Source organism: Vespula vulgaris, chromosome 5 (assembly GCF_905475345.1).
Source record: "Vespula vulgaris chromosome 5, iyVesVulg1.1, whole genome shotgun sequence".
NCBI lineage: Eukaryota > Metazoa > Arthropoda > Insecta > Hymenoptera > Vespidae > Vespula > Vespula vulgaris.
The window spans coordinates 3379898-3394689 of NC_066590.1; the positions used below are offsets into that span (position 1 = coordinate 3379898).

Here is a 14792-nt window from a genome sequence, read left to right on the forward strand (position 1 = left end):
ATCAATTACTACCTTCTCCTCCCAATGCTCGTTTGAAATAGATTTGTAATTAATTGAAATATTGATATTCCATTTTATTGACTGCAAAGATAAATATTCATTAATTTTATAAATTGTATAAAATTACAATTATTAGATTAATTAAAAAAAAATAATAATAATTGTAACTTTAACGTTTTTATTTATAATTTTTTGTGTAATCTATTTAGAGAGACATCGGGGAAGGGGTAGTTGTGTAATGTCTACTACTACTACAGTTACGCATATGAGGACAATTGTGTGGCGTTTATTAATGATATCTATACACATGCTACTACTATCATAGTATAGTGATCGAAAAAGCTTTGTATGAGACTGAGACCCCTTGTGTGAAATTCAGTAAAGTCTGATGAAGCGTTTTCAGTTTCTAAGTAACCGCCTTTTCTTCCCAGCTTTCTATTTGTAAAATAATTCAGTGATAACTTTTCAGTTATTTAATTTCTTCTACTTTTAATTAGTCAAAAATCTTAAATTTATAAAAATGCCGCGTATTATGATAAAAGGTGGTGTTTGGCGTAATACAGAGGTAAATTAAGTTTCTTAACCTATCCTGTATATCTTTTATCTATTTAGCAAGCTTATATGTATATGTATAAATTATGATGTTTAGGATGAAATTCTAAAAGCAGCTGTAATGAAATATGGGAAAAACCAATGGAGCCGTATAGCTTCGTTACTTCATAGAAAATCTGCGAAACAATGTAAAGCACGTTGGTTTGAGTGGTTAGATCCTAGTATCAAAAAAACAGAATGGAGCAGAGAAGAAGATGAAAAACTTTTACATCTTGCCAAACTTATGCCTACTCAATGGAGGACAATAGCTCCTATTGTAGGACGTACAGCAGCGCAATGTTTAGAAAGATATGAATATTTATTGGATCAAGCACAAAAAAAAGAAGAGGGTGACGATGCAGCAGATGATCCCCGTAAACTTAAACCAGGTGAAATTGATCCAAATCCTGAGACAAAACCTGCAAGACCAGATCCTAAAGATATGGATGAGGATGAATTGGAAATGCTGTCTGAGGCTCGTGCAAGACTTGCGAATACCCAAGGAAAGAAAGCAAAACGAAAAGCTCGTGAAAAACAATTGGAAGAAGCACGTAGACTTGCAGCTTTGCAAAAACGTCGAGAACTTCGTGCTGCAGGCATCACGGTATCACAAAAAAATAAACGCAAACGAGGAGTCAATTATAATACAGAAATACCTTTTGAGAAACGTCCTGCTCCAGGATTTTATGATACTTCTAAAGAACATATTGATCCACTAGCCATAGATTTTTCTAAAATGAGGCAACAACAATTAGATGGAGACCATAAACAAGAGAAAGAAGAAATGGAACGTAGAAAAGATAAGCAGAAGTTAAAGCAACGTAAAGAAAATGATATTCCAATGGGAATGCTTAATAATGAAGAACCTGTGAAGAAAAGAAGTAAACTTGTTTTACCAGAACCACAGATTTCTGATCAAGAATTACAACAAGTTGTTAAACTTGGACGTGCCTCAGAGGTTGCACGTGAAGTTGCTGCTGAGAGTGGTATTACTTTATCAGACAGTTTGTTAGCTGATTATTCCTTGCCAACAAATGTCGCAGTAACCCCTAGAACTCCAGCTGCACAAGATAAAATTCTTCAGGAAGCTCAAAATGTTATGGCCCTGACTCATGTAGATACACCATTAAAGGGAGGTTTAAATACACCACTGAATAATTCTGATTTTTCTGGTGTTGTACCTGTTACAAATGCTGTTGCAACTCCAAATACTATTTTGGCAACTCCATTTCGTTCGCAACGTAGTGACGGGACGCCCTTGAATTCATTTAATACACCAGCATCTACACGAACACAAAATGGAGTCCTTGCAACACCAGTTCGTGATAAACTTAGTATTAATCCAGACGAAGGTATTGCTGGGTCAGAAACGCCAGTGATACAAAAACAAGCTAAAGAACAATTACGTGCAGGCTTAATAGCATTGCCAGCACCACGTAATGATTATGAAATAGTTGTTCCTGAAGACGAAACTATAGATGAGAATACTTCTATTCCTGCAAATGATATAGTTGAAGATCAAGCTGATATTGATGCGAGACAGCAACAAGAATTGCTGGAACAAAAAAAAAGAGAATTGGCTAGAAGATCTCAAGTTATACAACGGGATTTGCCAAGACCAGTTGATGTTAATATGAATATTTTAAGGCCTTTCATGGATACACCTTTAACAGATATGCAGAGAGCAGAAGAACTAATAAAAAGAGAAATGATTACCATGCTTCAATATGATGCACTTCAGAATCCTATGCAACAGAATAGGAAGAGTGCTTCTAGTTCTTTAGCTCAAGCACAGTCGTATCTTGAACAACATCCTTATGTTAATTTTGATGAAGAAGAACTGGATGCTGTAAGTACATGTATATTGAAACGAATTTTGACTTTGTTGCTTTTATAAATCATTATTACATTTTTTTTTTATTTGTGATCAGGCAAAACAATTATTGGTCGATGAAATGAATGTTGTAAAGGAAGGTATGGCACATGGAGATTTGAGTTTAGATGCATATACAACTGTGTGGGAAGAATGTTTATCACAAGTAATTATTTCTTTTTCATATATATATAAAAAAATATTCAAATATTTGGGAATGCATTAAAATAAAATTCTAGATTTTATATTTGGAAACACAAAAACGTTATACCAGAGCAACATTAGCTTCTAAAAAAGATAGAGTAGAAGCCTGTGAAAGAAAATTAGAAGAAAATCGTATGCATATGACAGGTGAAGCAAAAAGAGCTGCAAGAATGGAAAAGAAATTGAAAGTATTAACAGGAGGTTATCAGGTAATGTTTTAAAAATATAATTGAAATTACTCTGAGCATTAACGTGATTTATTTTTTAGACCAGGGCACAAGTCTTAATTAAGCAATTGCATGACATGTGCGAACAAATAGAACAAGCTTATTTAGAACTTTCAACATTTAAATTTTTACAAAATCAAGAGGAAGCGGCAGTTCCAAGAAGAGTAAATGCACTCATTGAAGACGTTAACAGACAAACTGAACGTGAACGTGTATTACAAATGCGATATGCACAATTGCAAGATCAGCTTCAACAATGTTAATTGTTATAATTATAACTAATGTTTACACGTAATACTGTAAAGTATACATGTGGTATAAGTATGTTAAAAAACTTTACTAAATGTGAAAGCTCATCGTGTGCATGTATGTGGATGTGTGCGTGTATGTTAAAATATATAAACAATAGTATATACATTTTGAAATTTCACTTACTATCATTTGAGTCGGTAATCTCAGGAGATAATGCAGTTGATCACAAATTTATTTACGTTCGTCGTAAGATGGCATGATATTACGTTAGTGGTATACAATCGTTTAGAGGTTAAAAAGTGACTCATGTGTACGCACATGTAAATTTATCGATTTAAATTAAGATTAAGATTTCATGTGAAAAGTTCTCTATAATATACAAAATTAATTTACTCTGAATTTACTTTTAAAGTGACATAATAAAAATGTTATGCTCTAAGGTAATGTAGTTAAATTATTTCAATTAGAGGTTAGGTTCATGGTACAATTGTTTGTTAGGCTGGTTCGTTATTCAGAATTATCATAAACGATGCAATTCATCGAGAAACTGGATACGTCGGGATCTCAACAAAATCATTCTCCTCATTAGTGGAAGTAAAAAATGCAAAGGTATACCATCGATCTTCATGAGAAGGTCATTACAAGTAAATCTTTCACAGCATATCATATTTGATGTAAATTTTTCTAGCCTATTCCTGATAAATTATATAAAAAAATAGAAATTGAACTTAAAGGAAATGATCCTGCTGTATTGAAGAGTTATGGCCAATTTACTGAAATAGCTGCAAACCATTTAGAAATTAATATGATAAGAAAGTAAGTTTTTACTTCATCTATTTTTTTTTTTTTTTTTTTTTTTATAATATTCTTAATATAGATCGGTTAATTAAAATTTGTTTATTTATATTACAGTACAACACCTAGAAAAGCTGTGCATGAACGATTAACAGTGTTAAAATCTGTACATGTACATAAAAAACATCGTGTACAATATGAAAGCAGAACTTACTTTAGATTTATGGATTTTGCAAAATTAACAGGATCAACTGCAGATACTTTCTTAGAATATCTTCAACGAAATTTACCAGAAGGTGTAGCAATGAAAGTTACAAAGGTTTGTTTAGATATGTATTCTATTCTTGGTATTTTCATTTTCATTTTTTTTTTTTTTTTTTTTTTTAATTTAATAAAATTTCTTTTATAGGTTGAATTACAGAAATTACCAGAATCTATACTGATACCACCGAATACTGCTTAATTTTAGATAATTATTAAAAACATGCTACCATAGTACGTATAGTAAATTAAATGAAAGTAGACTTAAATAATTTATCTATATATCATAAACTACTTTTTCATAGAGATGTGTCTACAAAATGTGTGTAAAATATCATGTTTCATACTAACTTTTTTTAAGCATTATTACCATGTTGTATTATGTGTGATTAATTATTCTTAGCAATTGTATTAATGTTACATGTTGTTAATAGAAAGAAAAATGTCCTTTTCCGGCGATGATTTAATGGTAATAACATTAGTTGATATTTCAGGTGCTTTGCTGGGTACATTATGTTGAAGTTCAGGTAGTTGATATTTCTTTTGAAATATTAGAGGTTTATCTTTTTGTACTGCCTGAATGTTTACAGTTTTAAGAGGTGTGTCTTTGAAATTTGTAGATATAAAGTATTGCCGATCATCACCGCGTGATTTAATCCGTTTATCGTTTCGTTGTATCGTGGAAGTTTCATTAATATCGTGTTTTCCTATATTAGATGAAATCGATCGTGTTGTACTTCTTTCAGGTACGTGCATTTTAATTAATTCTGCGCTAGCAATACACCTGCGCAGTATATATTCATTTCCTGTAAAGAAAATTTTTATCTTCGATTATTAAATAGAAAATTAAAATAATATATTTATATTTATACAGGCTTATCAACAAAATATAATCAACACTCTCGCATTAAAGTATAATATTATTTATTTAATAATAATCTTTTCTTTCAAATAACTACTCACTCGATCGTTTCAGACGATAAAGAGTTCCAGCGAAAGATTCTCCGTGTAAAATAAAAATTAAAGCAACAAGAACGATTATATTTCGTATACTTGTCATTTGTAATGAGTAGATCAATCAAATTCTAAAAGATTAATAAATACCGAAAAATATCGTCAGAATTCGAATGTATAAAAACGAAAGAATAATTATATTTGAAGATCGTAAAGAGATGCGTGTTCACACCGGTACTGCACAAGTTCTGTCAGGCAACTGGAGAGTGTATAAGCAAAAAGATTAGAAGCCATGATCGAAGAAGAAAGGAAACTGGACGGGGTGGCATAAGCCAGTTTAAGTCCACTTTCTACATTCGTCGAGATTTTATTATTCGAATTAATTGCAAAAACTCTGAAAAGTCTACACGAGATAAACTCGTCGGTACGCTTCACATAAGCATTAAATGTAATCGTCCTTCGTGTTTCGTAAATCCATTTATGGGTATACATCGTAAAGGGAGAAAGAAAAAAAAAAAGATACAGATTTTTTCATCCTTATATTCTTTTTAATTTCTATGTATCTGAATAAACCGGTTTCGCGAACATTATCTACATCGAAGGCCAATACTGCTTTTATAGTAAACCGGTTATTTTTGAAGAGTAATAAAAAAAAAAACAAATTACATTTTGTATGTTACTATATATTTTTAAAGTACGTATAAAGAAACAATTATATAGTTTACTTTTCGTTACAACGACCAGACTTTCACGTAGTCTATTTCTAAAGCCCTTTTCTTACTATTATCTCGCCTCCAACTTGGTAACCATTGACTTCTAGAGTGCCAAAACTGTAGCATTGGCTATAATTAATATAAGATATTAATATAACTTTTCTTCTATAAATTAATTATTTAAAAAATTTGTTCAATATTTGAAAAAATTATCGAACCTTAGCGCCTACATTTTTCCAAGGTTTTTTATAACCAGAACTGATCGTTTTGTCTGGAAAAACTCTTAGACCACCAACACCTATACCTATACTGATATAGAACTACGAAAAATATATTTTATTGTACACGTTTAAACGTATATAGACAATCATGATTATATATTTATCATCAACCTACCTCTTGATCAAATGGAGCGATTTTTGTCATACCATGAACATTACTATTATTATTATGTAACCATCCGTTTACCGTAGGAAGTAAACGACCAATTTCTTCGCCGTCTGCTAAAAATTTGAATCCATTAGCATCCCATATAGTTGTATATACGTGAAAGTCTTTGTTCCATTTAGAATCACGATCCACTGTTTTCTGAACAATATCTTCATAGATCGTTGGAGAACCTGATCTCAATCCAAATTCCAATTTCCTAGCGTCGTAAATTTTCTCTAAATTTTCGGCATCGACGAGATTATCGTTTCCACGAGCAAAACCAAGAAGAACACGACCGCTAGCATAATTAGGGCCGTAAAGAGAATAAAGTGGTTCCAACCATAGTTCTGTTGATTATATCGATCAATATTTTATGACAATTTTTAATCTAACGAATTGGATAATTGGATTATCCATTGAATTGAATTTTACGAACCTGGATATAACCAATCACCTTCAGGAAATTTAGCACGGATTTCGATTTTACCATACTTGAATGCAAATCGATTTTTTGTATTAAATCTAGCTGATATAACAGGTGGCAAAATACTATAAGACAAAGCATTTCGAAAACATTCCTGTGGGACATTGCTGGTGCAACTTAATAAATAAAAAAAAAAAAAAGAGAAAACTAATAAAATTTATCGTGTATAAAATATAAATAGTAATTAAATATATACATTATCCTTACTCAGCAAGTTGTAATGTTCCATATGCAGTTATATTTTCTCCGTACGAATCTTCTAAAATAATCGGATTAATACGAAGAATACCATTATCGATCTCAACGAGCTTCTGATGATTGTCATTATGATAAACGCAAAATTCGTAATCCTAAAGCAAAAAAAAAATTAGAAGAATATTTATTTCTTCTAATTCTTATGCATTAATTTACTCGTTTTAATATCCAAATTTATGCTCACAGGTTCTAATGGCATTTTTATATCACGTGACCAAAGTGATTCATCTAAATTATTAAAATCTTCGCTGAATATCAATTGCTCTTTTGTAGTACTTGGATTAACGATAACTGGTGATACAGTTGTAGATTTTTTTGAATTCGCTGTAAAAAAATTATTCGACGAAGTATCGAATTTATAATTCATTGCAATAATTTAATAACATCTTAGGAATTTAAAAAAAAAATTAATTTACCGCCAACCACATATCTTTGATTTTCTTTAATGGAATTTGTATTATTAACTTGTACATATATCCAATAATTAACAACATCTCCTTCTTGTAAGAAAACGTTTGCTTTTTCTAATGTCCATCGTCCATTTTTAGCTCGAAAAACATCACCAAATAATTCGCCAGGGTCTCCCGAATATATTGCTTTATTTAAATTTCCATGAAACGTAAAATATTGCAAGCCCGGAGCATCTGTTAACGACGCAAAGAAATTTATTATTCATTATTAAGATTTCTTGATAATAACTATTCTCGATAAGTGTGAATCGTATTTCGATATCTACATACACAAAATAAATGACCCGTATAGGATAACCTAGCAAGAATAATGATTACGTCGTTCAAATAAAGATTTTCCTTTTTTTGCTTAACGATTATATTTTGTAAGCAAGTATTAAAAGCAACGGGGATTTACGCAAAAGTCCAGAAGATTAGAAGATGATGCGTCATTGTCGCAATGATTTATAGTGAATATATATATACGATTAATTCGTTGAACTTTTGAAAAAGCACATTTTTTTACTTTCCTTTATAAATACAAATCTCAATGTAATATTTAAATTTCAAGAGATATCTGTGATATATACAAAATAATAAGTTTTATTTACCTTCTATAGAAATACGTAATCCTTTTGATCCAAGTACTTCGAATAATGGTTCTGGTATCGTGTAAGCTTTTACACTTACAATTAATATCACAGTGATTATTACATTCAATTGAACTAAAATTAACGGTGAAACTTGACAAATTTTTTTTAAACACATTGTTATTTTTTTTTTTTATGACTTATTTCATGAAAACAAGAAAAAGAAAACACTTAGATGACGAAACAAAGAAAACACATCGTTCAAACAAGTTTGCACGCACGATACTAAATAATAATCAAGAGTGAATTAAAAGAACTCGTTTCTTTCACAAGCTTCAATCTGATACTCAAGCTCGTATCTTCCTCTTCTCTCTTGCTCCTTCTCATCTTCCTTCTCTTCCATCATCACCTCCTTCTTTTTCTCTTCTTCTTCCTTCTATTCATTTTCTTTCACTCTTGTTTTGATTATCTTTAAATACATATTTTTATTTTTGTCGCCATCTTAGCATCTATGATTCGATATATATCTATCGATCGAAATTAATTTCGATTGTTGATCGATAATCTATACGAATTTATTAATCGTATTATATATATACACACACACACATATTAGAATTTATTTTAATACTTAATAATAACAAACATTATGATAATAATAATAAATATATACTTCTTAATAATATAATAAACTAAATATTAATATTAATAAAACATATATATATATATCCTTGTTATATTTAAATACGATTCATACATAATTATTTTGAATTTAACAAATTTTGAAAGAAAATGTTTACGAGAATTGTAAAACGATGATTATTTAATTTTGATTACGAAATGTTTAATTATTAAATATTACGTTGCGTTTATCTCGTATTCCTTTCAGAGAAATATGAGAAGACGAAGTTGTTCTTGGGCACGTTCGTTGTAAATCGGTCATATAATAAAGGAGTCACAGTTATAAAATAAAAGTAGATTTCGAGAAGAATGTACCATACGCGATGATCTGCACGTAGCCATGTTGAAAAAAAAGGCGGGTAGTTTACACCTCAGGAACGTACATAGATCATGAAGTACCCACGTAATAATATCATCGATCTTATTATATAAATTTTTGATGCTACAGTTTCGTCGCATTTTTTATTATATTTCTTAACTCTTGTCAAAAAATAATTTATAAATATGACTAAAATATTTTGTAACTTAATTTTTTTTTTCTTCATTTTCTTTTTCTTTTTGTTTTAATATGAACAATAAATATTACATATATATTATACGTGTCAACGTTTTGAACGTTGTTGTACGTTTAAATAAAATATTTTTTAATCTCTTGTAATTTTTCTCTCAATCGTAACAAATTTGTTACAATTCGGATTTTCATTTTTATTCCTACGTTACTGTCGAGATCGGGGAGTTGTCTATATATATATACCAAAAATTAACAGATTGCGCATCATAATGATACGTACGTTTTGTCTGAAGGTTATATAGCGGAAGTTTTTACAAGCTTTTTATAATTTGTTAATGTCAAGTGTAAATTACATAAGGTAAGCAATATTATACGTAATAAAATTAATACGAAATACTTGTCATTTCGAAAGGAATAACGTCAATGCTGATTTAAAATAAACAATTGAACATTGATCTTTTTATTTCTTTTTTTTTTGTGTCCATGTAAAATTTCTTTTTTCTTTTGTATCTATGTAAAATTTCTTTTACATAGATCAGAAGAATCTAACCTCAAAATGTGAACATACCATTCACATTGTCATTTTAGTAATCGAGTCATTTAATGTTGAATAATTTATAAGATTTGATATAAAATAATCAATGATCATTACGATTTTTGTCAATTTCAACTTTCATCAATAACAATATGTAAATACGAATATGAATGCTGTAGATATATTATTATGTTAGAAACACATAATTACTTACAATAGATTGACATTCAAAAAATATATTTTACTATGACATGAGAATGCAAAAGTGATGCAACAAATATTTTTTTACAGAAAAATGATTATTTCACAGTTAGCATGTCGTTCTATATTATCCAAAATAATAAGACATGCTTATAGCAATGGTAAAGAAAAAACTAGATTTATGTCTACACAAAGTCCTAAAGTAAATACCAAAAGTAATGTTGAAACTGTTCATGACATAGGTAAGAAATATTTATTTATTGTCTAAAAACAAAAGGACTTGTATGTAATAATTTTTGACTGTTTTTTTTATAGGAACTCATATGCATCCTGTTTCTAATTTCGACAGAAGAATATTAGTATGGGTGAAACGATATCCATCTATGGCTGATGTACCTGCACAAGTCACGTAAGCAAAAAATATATGCAATTAATTTTTGGAAATATATTGGCATTATTAAATAACTTAATTTTTCATTCTTAATAGACGTGATTGTATACTGCAAGCACGAACCAAAGCTAGAGTACGCACTTGCAACATTATGATAATAATCTCAGTAATAGGATTTCTGGTTGCTGCTGTAACTGGAAAACGAGAAGTAGCAGTAGGAAATACATTGTTTAAAAAAGATCAGGAATGGCAAGAAAACTTACGAAAAGAGTACAAAGCAGAGTTAGCAGCTGCAAATAAAAAGTAAAAAGTGCTTTACTTTTTATTTATAGCTATTAATTTAATAAAGATATTTATATGTTATAAGAAGCAATGAATATAACATGTAATAATTTGAATGTTTATTTCTTGCACGCAGTATTTTTGAAATTATGAAATAATAGTACTGAAAATGATGTAATAATTTCTGATAGTTTTAAACAATAGTTAACTGTATTTATTATATATGAGTAAAAGCTATTTTTATAAAATAGCTCAAAAAATATATATGCATACAATTATTTATATTGCAATATTTTTTGTACATAGATACAATGAAATATTACCATTACCATAACTACTTTCATACTTATACTGTCATCATATAATTTTAATTTTCATGCAAGAATATTTTCGAGATTTAAATATATTTTGTCTATAGCCATGTAGTTTTCATTTGTGCTAATAAAAAGAAGACACATTTGTTTTTCTGTTTTTCTTTTTATAAAATATATTTAATAAACAGGTAGACCTTCAATATATGCACATAACAAGATAGTTGTTGACTCTAATTATCTCATCCTTTATAAAAAATTCATTTGTCGCAAAAACGTACGATCATACGATTTCAGTTATTGATATCCACGAACGTTTAACTATTTTATTACCAGCAAGACAATTTGTATACTGTAACAGCAAAAAGAATCCTTCCATAATGATTTTATTTAATTCAGTATCCATAAATTACGTACTTTTTTATTGTTATAACTATTACATACATACATTACTTTTTTAAAATCATACATCATGTGGAAGAATTCTGTAAAAGATATTCTATGGACTAGTTGGTGGTTTATAATAACTGCGACACCTATCATGATAAGCTTGCATTGTACGATTTCTCAAAACTTCTTCCACACCAAGTTCTGATTGCAATAAGCGTAAATTATTCTGTTCTTTTCGTAAACTTTTTATAAATATTGGATCATTCCCTTGACTTTCCTTTTGATTTTTTAAATATTTCACTCTTTCTTTAGCAATGATTAAACATTTATTGATGGCACTTTCTCTTTGAATATGACTATGCTGAACTTCTTCGTACAATTCTTTACACTTTGAGGTTGGATTTACTTCCCCTTTAAATGATTCTGTAGGAAGTGTTGTATTTAACATGTATATGATTTTGTCATCGAACTGTCTCATTTTTCGTAACATATCCTGAAATACAAAAATTAGAAAAAAATATTTCGAGTACATCGCAGCTCGTATGTCGATTAATATTTCGTTATTATTAGAATTAGAGTTTAAAACGATTAAACTAACCTAACACAAACGGACATTTTAACCTATCGAAAGCTAGTTATTTAGATTGCTGTAAATTCCAATAAATATTAGTAATGATCTTTTGATATCTATCGTTACTTATAAACTTAAACAACGTTCTAATTTATATTCTTTATTAATAATAAATAATTACATTATCAGCCGGCGAAAATTATACTAAGCATGGTTCGAAAATTATTCGATCACGTAACCCAAGTTGTTTAAGATAAACGAGAAATTAAAATAAAATAATGATATCTGAAAGAGGATATTTTTCGTTATTATGTTATAATTTACTATAAAATATACCTGAAATTCTAAAAAATCCACACATTCCACGCTAACAGCAGCCATCTTCTTCGGGCGACTCCGTGGAACAGTTGGTATGTATGATATATAAATATATATATACACACAAAATGAATACAGCGCACTCTACAGGAAAAGTGTGAAAATAAATTAAGAATGTATATCATTATCAATATATAAGAATAATAAATCAATTAAAATTCTTTTATGTTATTTTTCGAAAAAACCATTTTAGAATTCTATTTAATTTATTTATCAGCAATATAATAGATGAATACTTTAAAAGTAAAGTTTAACTAAAATAAGATCGAAAGATTTTTGAAACGCCTTAATAATTATAGTTCATATTTTGTCCGTATCTGTCGCTGAAATCGCATTACAAGCGAAATGTAGTAAACAACGGATATATTTTTTGGATTTCGTCGATTATTTATCATTGCTTCTGAATAACAAAAAAATTATATTTTAATAGAACAATTATAATTTAATACAAAGTATTTATTTATAAATTTTTCTTATATATTATTAAATATTGTCCATTATAAATATATATTCCAATAAATTTTAGAGGTTATTTATGTCATTGCGTAAAAAATAGACAAAAATCTAATTAAAAATGATACCGGTATTGCCGAAAGATTCAGAAGGTAAAGAAGGAGAGGGAAGGGCTTTAATAAAAGTTGTAGAACGTCCAACATTTATATTGAAAACCAGAGAAGGTGAAAGCAGAGCAGTTTCACCAAGTCAGCGTAATGGCAACAAGTAAGAATTATACAGTCTGAGCTTTGAATTTTTTACCATAATAATTACACATGTATTAATATCTTAGAAAAGAAACAGATTCAACTTCAACAATGCCATTGAAACCACCGGATAGTAGGTTCTCTATTTACTATAATTTAATATATTAAAATATCAAATATTTCATCAGGTATTAATTTTAAAAATATTTTTTTTAGTGACACGTACAGTAATTTCTACATGTATTGAAATGACAAATTGTGCTAAATTTATGGATGAAAATATGCAGCTTAGTGAAAGTGCATTAGAATTTTTTTGTGACCAACAAGATTTTTTAGTAGTTGGATGTTTAGGTCCACAAGGTGTAGGGAAGTCTACAATAATGTCTCTTCTTACATCAAATTATAAGTTAGTTTTATTCTAAATGAATATAATTTTTTTTTATACAACTATAAATATAATTAATATTTTTATGATGATCTTAGGGCTGACATTTTTAATGTTCAAGATATGTCCCATCATGAGAGTGGTACAAACTGTACTAATGGAATAGATTTTTTTGTAACTAAGAATAGAGTGATATTTTTAGATACACAACCTATTTTATCAACTTCTGTGATTGACTATGCTTCGTCATTTGAACAAAAAAAGACTACTACTGATTTTGTTAATACAGAAACCAATTTAGAATTGCAATCATTACAATTTGCAGCATTTTTATTTTCAGTGTGTCATGTAATTATATTTGTACAAGATTGGTTTGTTGATCCAAATTTAGTCAGGTATTTATGATAATATGTATTTATAATATACTATTTGTGTAAAGTATACTTTACAATGAAGATTATTTAATCATTGGCTTTCATAAGTATAAAGAAATCTTTGTTTTATGATAGATTTCTTCAAACAGCAGAAATGCTAAAACCATCATCTACAACTACTATGGATCAGGATTATGTTGAATATTATCCACATATATTATTTTTACACAATAAAGTAGAAGCACAAGATTTTATGCCTAGTACTGTTGGCAAAATGAAGGTATTTTTTATTAGTCCAATATAATACATTATTGAAATATTTTATAAAATATTTTATCATTTTATTACTTTCTTTCCAGGAATTTTATAATAAAGTATTTGCCAGTTCCAGATTACAAACTCACAGTGGCTTAGACATGAGTCGTGGCTCAGTTGAAAGTGGTTTGAATTTATTTTTAATGCCATTAATTACAACAGAAGGTAAATTATTAATTAATTAGTTTGATATAAATATTTATTTTTTATGTATTATATGTCGTAATTGTAGATGAATACAATGTGCAAGAAAATGAAAAAAGACTGATTGAACAATTAAGAATGAAAATACATGGAGTATCAAGACATCCAATGACACCATCTACATTAACAGAAAAAAATTGGTAAATGTATAAAAAAAATATAACTTATGCAAAAAATATGTTTCCAAAATATGTTGATTTAGTTCAACATAGAATATTTAATGCATAAATATTTATATAGGTATCACTATGTTTCAAAAGTCATGGAGGCAATAAAGAAAAGTCATTTGTCATCAGAGTATGGAAGATTAATGCCATAAAATGTAATGATATGTTCATAACAGAAGATTTATGATAAAAGTAATGTAATAAAAATAATACAATTTTATTTTGCATTATTAATAACATAATTTGTACTACAAATATAAATCATATATTTCAATCCATATTGAAAATAAATCACAGAATTGAAGGTACTTGAAAAAT

General features: G+C 28.6%; 7 protein-coding genes across 11 annotated transcripts; 4 read left to right on the forward strand and 3 right to left on the reverse strand.

Moving 5' to 3' along the window:
* Positions 1 to 240: 240 nt before the first annotated feature.
* Positions 241 to 3165, forward strand: LOC127064135 (cell division cycle 5-like protein). Its single transcript, XM_050994750.1, has 5 exons — positions 241 to 565; positions 650 to 2440; positions 2523 to 2630; positions 2704 to 2877; positions 2937 to 3165. Exons 1-5 carry the CDS (start codon positions 521 to 523, stop codon positions 3156 to 3158), a joined length of 2340 nt encoding a protein of 779 aa, XP_050850707.1. The 5' UTR covers positions 241 to 520; the 3' UTR covers positions 3159 to 3165.
* Positions 3166 to 3437: 272 nt separating this feature from the next.
* LOC127064154 (28S ribosomal protein S10, mitochondrial) lies at positions 3438 to 4551 on the forward strand. The gene is made up of 5 exons (XM_050994782.1): positions 3438 to 3587; positions 3646 to 3756; positions 3836 to 3963; positions 4060 to 4261; positions 4352 to 4551. The coding sequence occupies exons 1-5, from the start codon at positions 3573 to 3575 to the stop codon at positions 4403 to 4405; spliced, it is 510 nt and encodes a 169-aa protein (XP_050850739.1). The 5' UTR covers positions 3438 to 3572; the 3' UTR covers positions 4406 to 4551.
* On the reverse strand, positions 4293 to 5315 carry LOC127064156 (uncharacterized). Its single transcript, XM_050994788.1, has 2 exons — positions 5167 to 5315; positions 4293 to 5009 (listed from the first exon to the last, which is right to left on the reverse strand). The coding sequence occupies exons 1-2, from the start codon at positions 5261 to 5263 to the stop codon at positions 4621 to 4623; spliced, it is 486 nt and encodes a 161-aa protein (XP_050850745.1). The 5' UTR covers positions 5264 to 5315; the 3' UTR covers positions 4293 to 4620.
* Positions 5316 to 5819: 504 nt separating this feature from the next.
* Positions 5820 to 8571, reverse strand: LOC127064143 (beta-1,3-glucan-binding protein 1-like). Its single transcript, XM_050994761.1, has 8 exons — positions 8099 to 8571; positions 7455 to 7682; positions 7223 to 7362; positions 6991 to 7133; positions 6736 to 6899; positions 6267 to 6646; positions 6089 to 6190; positions 5820 to 5999 (listed from the first exon to the last, which is right to left on the reverse strand). Exons 1-8 carry the CDS (start codon positions 8253 to 8255, stop codon positions 5889 to 5891), a joined length of 1425 nt encoding a protein of 474 aa, XP_050850718.1. The 5' UTR covers positions 8256 to 8571; the 3' UTR covers positions 5820 to 5888.
* An 892-nt stretch (positions 8572 to 9463) lies between these two features.
* Positions 9464 to 12258, forward strand: LOC127064157 (protein FAM162B-like). Its single transcript, XM_050994789.1, has 4 exons — positions 9464 to 9627; positions 10096 to 10247; positions 10321 to 10414; positions 10493 to 12258. Exons 1-4 carry the CDS (start codon positions 9605 to 9607, stop codon positions 10701 to 10703), a joined length of 480 nt encoding a protein of 159 aa, XP_050850746.1. The 5' UTR covers positions 9464 to 9604; the 3' UTR covers positions 10704 to 12258.
* On the reverse strand, positions 11303 to 12367 carry LOC127064158 (protein MIX23). 5 transcript variants are annotated; one of them, XR_007781600.1, is made up of 3 exons: positions 12287 to 12335; positions 11438 to 11872; positions 11303 to 11341 (listed from the first exon to the last, which is right to left on the reverse strand). XR_007781600.1 is itself a non-coding variant. In XM_050994792.1 (3 exons), exon 3 carries the CDS (start codon positions 11867 to 11869, stop codon positions 11489 to 11491), a length of 381 nt encoding a protein of 126 aa, XP_050850749.1. In that variant the 5' UTR covers positions 11870 to 11872; positions 11978 to 12026; positions 12287 to 12329; the 3' UTR covers positions 11393 to 11488. The 5 variants fall into 5 exon arrangements, 3 of the variants coding, with proteins under 3 accessions (XP_050850749.1, XP_050850750.1, XP_050850748.1); XR_007781601.1 differs by having other exon boundaries at positions 11434 to 11872; XM_050994792.1 differs by lacking the exon at positions 11303 to 11341 and adding an exon at positions 11978 to 12026 and having other exon boundaries at positions 11393 to 11872; positions 12287 to 12329.
* Positions 12368 to 12621: 254 nt separating this feature from the next.
* Positions 12622 to 14791, forward strand: LOC127064144 (nonsense-mediated mRNA decay factor SMG9). Its single transcript, XM_050994762.1, has 9 exons — positions 12622 to 12780; positions 12855 to 13048; positions 13116 to 13162; positions 13246 to 13435; positions 13513 to 13809; positions 13924 to 14068; positions 14148 to 14268; positions 14336 to 14447; positions 14548 to 14791. Exons 2-9 carry the CDS (start codon positions 12903 to 12905, stop codon positions 14624 to 14626), a joined length of 1137 nt encoding a protein of 378 aa, XP_050850719.1. The 5' UTR covers positions 12622 to 12780; positions 12855 to 12902; the 3' UTR covers positions 14627 to 14791.
* Position 14792: the final 1 nt, after the last annotated feature.

Excerpts from the sequence above, each read along its gene's own strand:
- LOC127064135 (XM_050994750.1), top strand. The coding sequence starts at position 521 with ATGCCGCGTATTATGATAAAAGGTGGTGTTTGGCGTAATACAGAG. Across the intron at positions 566-649 it reads GTGTTTGGCGTAATACAGAG|GATGAAATTCTAAAAGCAGC; the intron begins GTAAATTAAGTT and ends TATGATGTTTAG. Across the intron at positions 2,878-2,936 it reads TATTAACAGGAGGTTATCAG|ACCAGGGCACAAGTCTTAAT; the intron begins GTAATGTTTTAA and ends TTTATTTTTTAG.
- LOC127064154 (XM_050994782.1), top strand. Across the intron at positions 3,757-3,835 it reads TGGAAGTAAAAAATGCAAAG|CCTATTCCTGATAAATTATA; the intron begins GTATACCATCGA and ends AAATTTTTCTAG. Across the intron at positions 3,964-4,059 it reads GAAATTAATATGATAAGAAA|TACAACACCTAGAAAAGCTG; the intron begins GTAAGTTTTTAC and ends TTTATATTACAG.
- LOC127064156 (XM_050994788.1), bottom strand. The coding sequence starts at position 5,263 with ATGACAAGTATACGAAATATAATCGTTCTTGTTGCTTTAATTTTTATT. Across the intron at positions 5,010-5,166 it reads TTATCGTCTGAAACGATCGA|GAAATGAATATATACTGCGC; the intron begins GTGAGTAGTTAT and ends TTTTCTTTACAG.
- LOC127064143 (XM_050994761.1), bottom strand. The coding sequence starts at position 8,255 with ATGTGTTTAAAAAAAATTTGTCAAGTTTCACCGTTAATTTTAGTTCAA. Across the intron at positions 6,900-6,990 it reads GGAACATTACAACTTGCTGA|TTGCACCAGCAATGTCCCAC; the intron begins GTAAGGATAATG and ends TTATTTATTAAG. Across the intron at positions 6,647-6,735 it reads AGGTGATTGGTTATATCCAG|AACTATGGTTGGAACCACTT; the intron begins GTTCGTAAAATT and ends TATAATCAACAG.
- LOC127064157 (XM_050994789.1), top strand. The coding sequence starts at position 9,605 with ATGTCAAGTGTAAATTACATAAG. Across the intron at positions 10,248-10,320 it reads TGAAACTGTTCATGACATAG|GAACTCATATGCATCCTGTT; the intron begins GTAAGAAATATT and ends TTTTTTTTATAG. Across the intron at positions 10,415-10,492 it reads GATGTACCTGCACAAGTCAC|ACGTGATTGTATACTGCAAG; the intron begins GTAAGCAAAAAA and ends CATTCTTAATAG.
- LOC127064158 (XM_050994793.1), bottom strand. The coding sequence starts at position 12,331 with ATGGCTGCTGTTAGCGTGGAATGTGTGGATTTTTTAGAATTTCAG. Across the intron at positions 11,873-12,286 it reads TGGATTTTTTAGAATTTCAG|GATATGTTACGAAAAATGAG; the intron begins GTATATTTTATA and ends TTTGTATTTCAG.
- LOC127064144 (XM_050994762.1), top strand. The coding sequence starts at position 12,903 with ATGATACCGGTATTGCCGAAAGATTCAGAAGGTAAAGAAGGAGAGGGA. Across the intron at positions 13,163-13,245 it reads GCCATTGAAACCACCGGATA|TGACACGTACAGTAATTTCT; the intron begins GTAGGTTCTCTA and ends TATTTTTTTTAG. Across the intron at positions 14,448-14,547 it reads ACATTAACAGAAAAAAATTG|GTATCACTATGTTTCAAAAG; the intron begins GTAAATGTATAA and ends ATATTTATATAG.